The sequence below is a fragment of the Gymnoscopelus microlampas genome, assembly GCF_963454915.1.
Source record: "Gymnoscopelus microlampas genome assembly, chromosome: 7".
NCBI lineage: Eukaryota > Metazoa > Chordata > Actinopteri > Myctophiformes > Myctophidae > Gymnoscopelus > Gymnoscopelus microlampas.
In genome coordinates, this window is record NC_139944.1 from 20304850 (window position 1) to 20316090 (window position 11241).

General features: G+C 38.8%; 1 protein-coding gene across 1 annotated transcript; it reads right to left on the bottom strand.

Annotated features, from left to right (window-relative positions):
* Positions 1-327: 327 nt before the first annotated feature.
* Positions 328-9622, bottom strand: tmem51b (transmembrane protein 51b). The gene is made up of 3 exons (XM_084062946.1): positions 9312-9622; positions 2326-2754; positions 328-1829 (listed from the first exon to the last, which is right to left on the bottom strand). Exons 2-3 carry the CDS (start codon positions 2736-2738, stop codon positions 1355-1357), a joined length of 888 nt encoding a protein of 295 aa, XP_083919072.1. The 5' UTR covers positions 2739-2754; positions 9312-9622; the 3' UTR covers positions 328-1354.
* Between the last annotated feature and the right edge of the window lie 1619 nt (positions 9623-11241).

Below are 11241 nucleotides of genomic sequence, written 5' to 3' on the forward strand. Positions count from 1 at the left end.
CTCGGAGGCGCCAAATATCCACAAATAAGTATACTAATAAAGGGGTGGATGAAGGGAAGTACTTACAGTGATGAATATGGTAATAAAGTTGATAAAGGTGCAAGATGATAGATTAGATAAATCATACCTTTAAACGTATACAATTTTCCTCCGAGACCTTGAAAAGCCTACAATTACATTATAAACTACAGTCTTGGCTGTTGCTGCCATACACCTGAATGTTCCTCCGGGGATCAATATTAATAATAGTTTATGATCTTATCTTGAAAAGAAAATATTACAAAATAAATATGCTGGTATAATTTAAAATGAATTATAAACAATAAGTGAAAACTGAACAATTACTTTTATTGCATTAAAATCAAACGTTAGTAAGCTAGAGAGGTGATAAAAACAGTAGCGGTATTTGTCCTTAGAACCTATGCCCATTATAAGTTACTAAAAATAGCCACAGGAATAAATAATTTGACTGATTTTCCCCTGATTTTGCAACTAAAATCTAGCCTTAACATGATCCTAACAAATGCTGTAGAAAAACACATCTATTAAACAGATTATACAAATATTAATTATGACATACACAAAAGGCTTTGTCAAAAAGTCTTTGGCATGCGCTTGTAAGGGTGAACTCTGTTTAGAAACATTCATGTAATTTGAATGACAGAATAAGTAATGATTTACCCTGGGCTTAGGGATTTTATAGATAATATTTAGGTATATGTAGGCAAAATGTTCCATATTTCCCTTTTAGGACAATTCACATAACACTAAATTAGACATGTAAAACAATAGCATATAATGAACAGACAGACATTTATAAACAAACCAACAATTACTTTAAGAATGCATAAGTATGCCCTCAGTATGTTTCTGTTCACAAAACAGAACTCCTCCCTTTTACATGTAATTATTACAATGCCTGTACCATTTAAAAATGTCCCCAGGTATTTGGCATCTACTTTTCCCAGAAGTAAAACATATTATGACAGGTGTGACAACTAATCACATTCACACTGATATTCACACCGACAGTGATAAACTATGTATAATGCAGCAACTAAACTCAATAAATATGGCACTCTATGCTTCCACAAATAGCAAGAAAGGCTGTAGCTGGGAAATAGGGGTTCTATGGGGGTCCTTGGAATTAAAAAGTTTGAGAACCACTGTAATATACTATATTTGCGGTGTCAGTTGGTAATGAAGCCATTCCCAGCCTGACCTTACACACATTGCAGCAATTCAAGTCATTATTTTTGAAAACAGCTCTTCAGATATGTTGTCATTTGTCCCTCTGATCCAGATATAGTGCTGTTGATCAAAAGCAGTTCTCTACTCTAGGCTATAAGGGGCGCTATCCTAACTCTGGCATCTTATCGTCATATTGCGGTGGCGGAGTGATGGGTTCGATCGTCACTGGATTTTGGGTTGGACTGCGGATGTGGAGCCGGAAGTCTTTCAGGTGCAGTTTGTCTGACTTGATCCTCCGTATCCGGAGGGGACGAAGTATCCTGCTGGCTCGGCTGCTGCTGCGAGTGGGCAGGTTGGGGTTGGCGTTGGCAGCAGCTGGAGAGGCACCGTTTAGGACTTCACCAGCAGCCGGGCTGGTTGGGCTGGTTGGGCTGGTTGCTGGTTCCACAGGAGGGGTATCGCCAGCAGGGTCGTTCCTGGGTTCTGCCCCCTCGTTTTCCACGGCGGCGATGATGTCCTCATAGGATGGCAGCTGGGAGGTGCTATGCCGGAGGTTGCTTTCGCTGACCGGGTACTGACCGCTGCCGACGGCCTCCTCGTAGCTGGGTACGCCGTATGCAGGAGCAGGATTCTCCTGCCTGAAATAGGACACACGAGACAAGACCCAGAAAGTAAGGAGTCTGAAAAAACAACCAGCTTCACAACCATCAACTGTAAGTCATGTGTGTCAGAACGTGACAGTAGCACAACAGTAGAAGCTAAGGAGCTTGTATAAATCATAGCTATATATATACACGTACAGTAGAGACCGGATTGGCTGCTCATTAGAGCAATGCGTCAACTCGGCTGCCCTATTGGTTGGGGCGCACTGCGTCTCCCATTGCATGTACTGTATGACTACTGAAGCAGGAGATAATTACATTATAATAAATTATAATTAAAATCCTCGAGTCAAAACTCACAACATTTTAAGTTTGGTTTATTACAAATGCCAGAGAAGTAGTTATGTTATGATACAGGATACTTGGTTAAATAAAACATTTGGGGTTTCATACAAAATAACTCATCGTACTTGTATAGATATTATTATAGATAATATAATAGTTTAGGTCTATGGTATAAATCACCACTCACGTCTCTTCCTGATCCCCAGTCACATCCGTAAGGGGGGCTCTTGCTGCAGCTGCTGCTGCCGACTGGCTGCTTCTGTCACTTTGTCGTCGCTTATTTCTCACCCCGAGGCAAATGGACAGGAGCAGCATGGCGACCCCTGCTCCAACAAGCACCAGGGCCACAGATGAGGTGTTTTTGCCATCTAGTTTGCTCTCATCATCCCCTGGCACTGTGGTAAAGTTGCCCGGCGAAGGTGTGGTGGCCTCTGAAGCCTCAATAGCCAAGGGTACCACAGTCCACACGATCATGACAATGCCCAGGGCAATGAGACCAACCCCTAAGGCGCACAGGGCATAATGGGACCCTGAATTGCCAGAGTTGGAGGATCTGGAGGCACGCTCACTGTCCCCACATAGACCCCGGCTGGAACACATCCCTGCAGGACAAAACCTGAGGAAAACAATGGAAAATGCACAGTAAACGTGTGAGACCCAAGAGAAGTCAACTTGACATTAAGCACTTAAGCCCTATATACTTCGTCGTATGACCCATTTGCTTTGTTGTACGATGTAAAGTTAACAAAAAGTCTACAATTTTTGCAATTTTTGTTCTTTTGCATATTGTATATAGACAATCTAAAAATAGGGATGCCACACACAGCATCCGTTTTTAAATGACAAACATTTAAAACATGTTCTTGATGTTCTGTGTAAAGCACATTGAATTGCCTTGTTGTTGAAATGTGCTATACAAATAAAACTGCCTTGCCTTGCCATCAATGTCCCAAATTCAATGTAGTACTTGAATTTGTGCACAAGGTGGCAAAGTGCTATAATAGTGCTAGAGTGCAACTAGAAATGCACTCAGAGAAATGTCACACCTATCTTTATTATAGTATTTATATTGTTAATATTGTAGTTGACTGGTAGACGTTTTTGGCGACGATTTGCGTTAGTGTCTCCAGGCTATGGCCCTCCCATTACAACTGAAAACAAATCACAACCACCATTTGATCGATTAATTTGATCCAAATCAAATTAAAACTGTCAAGAGTTATCCCTGTGAGAGACAGACAGATGGATGGGCAGGTACAATACAATGGGTGTAATGAAAATCTGCTTGGAGCAGCTGTTATGGACTGGTGCGGTGAAGAATTCCAAGATCAAGGGAACTTTGAGGGGTTTAAATTATGAATCTGATTCACAATAGTCTGGACGTGTGCAATGACTCTCCTGTGCAGCACATGAAACTTAAAGACTGAAGATTTCAAAGGCATTCTGAAAATCTTGTTTGGCATGGGTGGCTGAATAAATGTTAGGAAACTTATAATTGCTTCATGGATTTCCCAGAGAGCAGTTGGGACAAAGTATGAACAACAAGTATGGTGGAAGACAAGTCCTAACACGAAAGATGAGAACCGGAGAGACAGTTTCATTCAAATGAATGACACACTCAGAAAGAATGAAGTGACACAGAACTTGACTATGACAGTATTACAGAGGATGTTCAAAGTTAAAATATGATATACTGTTATGTATGTACACACACAATATAAAAAGAAATGTATCCAATATATCAACATTTCTATAAATATTTCAATATAAAATCTTTGTATATCTTCCCATATTATGGGAAAACAACCTTTTGCATTAGCCAATGCAAGCATGTGTCCAAATAGACTGGCAGACCATGATGGCAGTCTTCAGGACCTAACATGTTGAAATGCAAATTTAACTACAAAGCTAAGTGGGGAGTCACCACTGGCAAAATATAAAATGTCATGGTATGACAAATATACATTTTTGTCAATAATGAACATTGCATGGGACCCAAATACACCATTAGCCAATAAGTCAAGCCACTATTAAAATATTGTGTCTATCAAGAACGAGCACACCATTCAAAGTAATAGGAGGACAAAAATAAGAACATGGCTGCCTCGCCCATTGAAGTTCAATGGAGAAGTGGCGCCATGTTATATTCGGTTCCTCAAGCTTGATAAAGCAGTGAAATTGGCCTCAGGTCAAGGTACCAAATCTTGACATAAACAAACATAGTATATTTTCTTTTTTCATAAATGAATGCCCTATTTATACTTCGTCATATGACAGTATCACACAGAAGCAGGGAAAATAGCTAATCTACAAGCTCACAATTCATTGATGCATTGTGAGCTTGTAGATCTGCTTGAAAAATATTTTGAAATATAGGGTCTCCAGGTTTAAAGTGGTTAAGTATGTCTGTAGGTTTGATACATATTTAACCAATGAAAAGTATTAACAAGAGCTTGGGACTAAATTATTAACTACAATGTATCCATTGGACTACATGCTATGGACGATATGCTATACTATACGGTCAATGGAAAAGATGAGGAATCGTTCCTCATCTTCAGTCCCTAAGCTAAATCACAATCCTGAACTCTACATATTTATTCTCCCTCTATGACAACTTTGATCATCTATGTTCTCTTGCCAGTAGACAACTAGTTATCTGTTTTCTCGACAGTACGTCGACAGTACAGAGTCCTATAACAACAGTGAGAATCCATTCTTGAAGGAAGATATCCGACGTTACACAAGCGATGAATGACTACCGACTGACAAACAAAAACACAAGAAATGCTGTTCAAACAAAATAGGAACCTGTTGGTCGAGCAGGCTTTTAACCCTGTTCTCCAAACTGAACCAAGAAACTGATCATACAGTATCTTCAGAGTATACTTACTTCAACGACATCAACTGTATTTCAGTCTGTATAATTTAGTGTACATTGTTTGTATATTGCCATCGTATAGATCTTACATAATGTGGCCCACGGGTCAATATCCGAGTACTGAAATGTGATATATTATTTTTTTCAGCTGTTCCAATTCCAAACATGCCAGTTTACATGACCAGTTTTACTTTCCTACGGTCCAAGTATTACTAAATGCATTTGACATTAAATAAAAATGTTACACTAAATAATAATTGTTAATATGTGTGTTTATTATTACAATTGTGACTATTATAGGTTATATGACTGATGGGGTTTATAGTATATTACTGGTGAGATACACAATGTGGCCCCCTAGTGAGTGTGGACATTTAGTGGCCCTCTCCATTATCAAAGTTGCCCACCCCTGTAAGAATTATATATTCTATTTGTATCATTTTATGTAATCCACCAACCTTACCAAGACAAATTCCTTGTATGTGTATTGTATACAGTACATGGCAATAAAAAATATTTTGATTCTGATGTGCCTTTGAATAGCACTTCTCCACGCTCCTCGTGGGCAGCACTCAGCTGGGTGAAGCCGAGTTCCCCCGCGGGATTCGATAGGTATAAAAAGGAAAAGAGATTTTTTTGGTGTATTTTGCACATTTCTTTATCTTTTGTATTGTATATTGATATTATCAATGAATCGACATGAAAATGTTTGAATGGCTGAATTGGCTAAATCGATTAGTCTGATTAAGCAAACCCATTTCTTATACTTTGTCGGTATCGTGTGAAGCTTGTAGATCTGCCATTTATGCTAAATTTTAAACAGGGCTGGGCTTAAGAGGTTTATTCATTGGGAAGACACCAACATTTCTCTTTTGGGTCTCGGGCTGAAATCTTTTGGGAACCAGTCTTAACTACAAGAATTTCTGGCAGTTGCTGGTTGAACTCAATGGATGGAGGCTGGCAGGCTGCCATGTTGTCTTCTGCAGCACTTCCCTGATTCTGCACGTCTGGGCTATGGGGTAGGGTGGCATGACAGATACCCTCATCCTAGCCATCTGAATTATGCTAAAAGATACATTCAGTCACCCCATGACTATGTGAGAAAATGTGTTACGGTTATATGTTTGATGCAAAGCCAGCTGAGCAAGATCCCTGTTGAGGGCAGGTCACAGAATATGATGGGTCACCAAATATGGTGTAACAGCACAGTGTCAGAGAAATGATCTAAAAACTATTATATAATGTTGTAGAGGATATCCTTGCCAGGAGGACCTGTACATCAATCGCGATGCCATGAAAGAAAGGAGAAGAAAAAAAAGAGAAGTTGGCACTTGGCAAGGGCTTTAGGCTCAAATAAAAATCTAATGACAAACTTTTTTCATTCGTCTCAGAAAGCTGCTCCAAGCCAGGAGGCTAATGTTACAACATTTAGAAATATGTGTTTATGCAGGAGAGAGAGTATGATGTATTAATGTATAAGCAGATTTAGAAGACCCATTCACTGGATCTTTTCAGGGACCCAGCCATTCGTAGGCAGCCCTGATATAGCTAGTCTAATAGCTAGTTATCAATGATCATCACTAGCTTTGGGTTTAGGCTACTTTGTGTCAACTTGATTTGATAGGAAACTTGTGACTAACTGTTTGAGGCAGTGAGCGCAAAATTAATTGGAGTATGTTAACCTGTTAATGAAATAATTGATGCTGAAATGTAATGTGATGAGCACAAGGGGCGAAAACAATGTTTAGCTAAGGCACTTTTTTTCCATGTCAGAAGTGGGCTGGTCAAGGCAATAAAAGCCATTTTTGCCATTTTTAGCGGCGCTAGATACCTCTATACCTGACTTTGTCCGTCTTCACCGTCAACGTTCTGATTGGTCAGACCCGTCAACGTTCTGATTGGTCAGACCCGTCAACAAAGTGATTGGTCAAGCTTCACGTGACACATGGCTATAAACACATTATAAACACATATCGATGACAAAATGTATCAAAGGCGCCGCTACCTTCACACAGGGTGTGATCTTTTCTTTTCTGTGCTGTGTGTCGTGTTTAAAAACAAAAAAACTGAAAGGATGGTATTTTGAAGATGTTCATCCTCTACCAAGGATTTTGTATAATGTTCCATATTAAGGTGAAACTGTGTGGTAGGATGTACACACTTTTCCTAAATAAAGAATTGCAAAAAACAAAAAGAAAAGAAAATGCCTATGGTGTGTGATGTGCGCATACACGTTCATACACACAAACGTGCATGCGCACGTCACACACCATAGGCATTTTCTTTTTTTGCAATTCTTTGTTTGCTGATCTACAAGCTCACAATAACACGTTGTGAGCTTGTAGATTTGCCATATCATGGGCACAGGAGATCCCCTTGCGATTTAAAAAAGGAACTTTTTTGCAAAGAAGAGTGAGCTAAAATTCCAAAGTCTAGATGTGCAAAGTTAATAAAGACTTAATGCTGAAATAAAAGCAAATGGTACTTCCACAAATTATTAGTTGGGTGGTGCGCAGACTATGCAATCAGGATGTTGTTGGTCTTTTGTTTTGTCCATGTTCCTAATAATAAACTACTTTATCTTGGAAGATGCACATTAAAAGGTGGAACATGTCAGACATTTACATTGTTATTTCTGTCTTAACATTTCAAAAACCTGCAATTTCACAGCGGCGTATATTTCTTTTTATCTAATGTACCAAACTAAACACAATACATTGTGTACATGAAATCATATAGGCTAGAAATACAAATATATTGAAAATACATTGTTTAATTTTTTATTTTTTTTTACAAAATGTAAAAGCTAATAGACCTTTTGGCGGCCATATATTGACAAATAGTAGGGTTGCCTGATGTTACATCCTGTACAGGTGTTACCAATGATACTAATCAAGGTTGTGTTCCATTCAAGGTCCAGCAGTCATGTTGACTGGCTCACTGGAAAGAGTCCTGTACATGTAACCCTACAACTGATGTCAAATTGGCTGCCATGAAAAATGTTTATTGTGATTGTATTAGTTATGCCAAAATAATCATAGTCCTACAATTACTTCCAAACATAGCTAATAGGCTACGTATGGATGCCTTTTGGTCAGCCCAGCCAATTCCACATGATATTGCTGTTCAGGCTCAGCTGCATTGTTTTGATTGAGAAAAGCTGAAATGTGCTTTAAAGAGCACATGGTCCATTCAGAGCTGGAAAGCCCCCAATACTGTGTGTGTAGACTGTAGAGTCACCGTCTGGCCAAAAAGTGACATGGCTGGCAACCTCCTTCAAGGTGTTTTAATCCTCCATTCCCTTTTCTTCTAAAAGGTCGTATATACTTGTAGGCAGTGGTGTAAAGTAACTAAGTACATTTACTCAAGTACTGTACTTAAGTACAATTGAGGTATTTTTACTTTACTGGAGTATTTCCAATTGTCTGTACTTTTACTTCTACTCCACTACATCTCAAAGCCAAATGTTGTACTCCACTACAATTATTTGAAAACGTTAGTTACTTTGTAGATTTAGATTTAGACTACAAAACATATATTAAACACTTGAACCCTATATAAAGTTCTGCTATTTTCAAAAGATTTTATACATGTGAAAACTTGTGATACGGGGCATTCTGCATGATGAGTACTTTCTACTTTTGGTACTTTAAGTACATTTTGATACCAAATACCTAACAAATTTAGAATTCCGGACTTCTACTTAACAGAGTATTTCTACATTGCAGTATTGATACTTTTACTTAGGTAAAAAAATAAAATAAAGACTACTTTTTCCACCACTGCTTGTAGGTCATCGTGGCATAACGTCCCTGATGTTTAACAAAGTAAAGGCTAGAGCAAATTATGACTACACTTTTAGAAGCTTTGTAATCGAATGTAATACTAGCCTAGTTAAGGCCCGTTTCCTCCCCACACGATTCAGTATGTAACACGCACACAAACGTAACGTTCTCCTTAAGGATACATGTTCTTATGATAACTACAGGCTGAGGCGAAAAGTCTCCATAACTATTAAAATCGTGTGAAAACGTTCGGCTGCTTAGCTTTTAAAAGAAGTTTAAGAATGGTTCATAACTGTTCTTCTGGAAGTTGGAACGAGGAACAAACCCTCATACCAACCCGCTGTTAGAGAGGTTCAATGTGGCACCACTTCTTACAGCAAAGCACACCCACACGGTCTCTTTGCTTTGCTGTGCGTTTTGTGCGCAATTACTGTGGCTGTTGTGTGTAATTTGCAATATCTACAATACCAAAATGTCACGGTAAAATATCAAAACAAGCGACCTTACCTTTTCTCCCCACAACGATCAGATCACCGCCCAAAGGAAGGACTTCCCTCTATTCGATGGGTGGTTACCTGAAGTCCTGAACCATGCAGGTGTTTTCAGGAAGATGACACACAGGGAACTACAACTACAGACTGATAGCGCGAATAATGACAACCAACAGTGTCAACAACAATGTGTCCACTATAGTATAAATGTCCTGACATGCAGGGAGTAGAGGCTGTTGTATATTCAGTGCAAACTTTGTCCCCCACTAGAATGTAAAGAAAATATTAGACAGGAACTTTGTCCGCCCGGAGTGAAGCCAGCACCGCCTCCCGGTTGTAAAAGTGTGTGTGTGTACGTGTGTACGTGTGTCAGCGTTGCCATGTCGGCTTATTATAAGCGACTTTGGCCTTCTTTTTCTGTAAAGTTGCTTGTAAAAATTGGTAGTTGGACTTGTTTTTAAAGTGTACTTGCTTATTTAGGCTTGCTTCCATTTAAAACATTTTTTTATTTAAAGGTAGGGTAAAGTGATATTTTTTGGTCTCCCTGTCTCTCCAGCTCTTTAATAAACAGAAAATACATTTTTCGGTAGGTGTCAAAATCTCAGCCAATCAGGAGAAAGTACCCATTTTAAGCTTAATTTGTATAGTGTTCCATTTCCAATTTTGCCTGCTCATTTCTTAGTGTCATCACTTCCAATTTCACTTGTTTGATCTGTATCCTGATTGAGTTCTCTGTCCTGGTTGGATAAAATTGGAAATTAAACTGAAACGAAAATGCATTTTCTGTTTAATAAAGAGGTGGAGAGACAATGAGACTCCTAATACTGAACAAACACTCTATAGCAATGAGTACTATCAGAATATAGAGCTATTTAACACTTATTTTAACCAAAGCAAAATCACTTACCCTACCTTTAAACCAGTGGTTCTCAAATATTTTGTGCCAGGCAGGGAGCATTTGTGTTGTTGGAATGTTTCAAAAACATCCCAAACAGTCCACATTTTATTGCAAGAGTTTTTGAAAATAACTATATTGGCTATTTTCAAATAGCATATAGGTTTAAAGTGCTTTTCGTAGACCTGGTTGCTTATTTCTCTCACAAACTATGGCAACGCTAGTATGCTTGTGCGTGTGTGCGTGCGTGCGTGCGTGCGTGAGTGAGTGAGTGAGTGAGTGCGTGAGTGAGTGTGTATGCGCAGGGATTCCCCCATGGTCCTAGTGCTGGTGAAGGTCCTGCCAGGTTCTTCCAAGGATCATTTAAAACAAAAAGTACCACATTTTATGTGATGAACTGTGATTGTGAACAAAATCTATTCTGTTCTATAATGTGTGTGCAGTAGCCTATATATTCAATGAATAGATACAGCAATGATCTAAAACATGATTGTGTTTACTTTAGTTGTTTTCTCAACAATAGTAGGTTACATTACACTATTCTTTAAAAAACAAAACCTTTTTGAAACTTTTCTTCCTGCCTGATAGTGATATGCCTATAAAGAAGGCAAATAGGCCACTGTAGTCAGTTGTAGTCAAAGAAGGATAACTTATTATTAAATTATATATATTTACACACACACATGCACGCACGCACGCACGCACGCACGCACGCACGCACGCACGCACGCACGCACACACACACACACACACACACACACACACACACACACACACACACACACACACACACACAGTGTATGTTTTATTAGTAGTAGTAGTCTTAGGGATTAAAGGGATATTTCCCTTTCAAACATGTTTGTCATGTAATTTTAACGTCTACGCAGGCTTTTGCATTTCACCCCATAAACTTTTAAGTTGCTTGATTCAGTATTTCAATATTTGTTATTAATTTTATCAGACACGCCCCCTTCCTATACAAACCCATTGTAACTTCAAAATCCATTTTAACCATGATGGATTAATTGAAAACACCGTGCCTGGTTCTGAT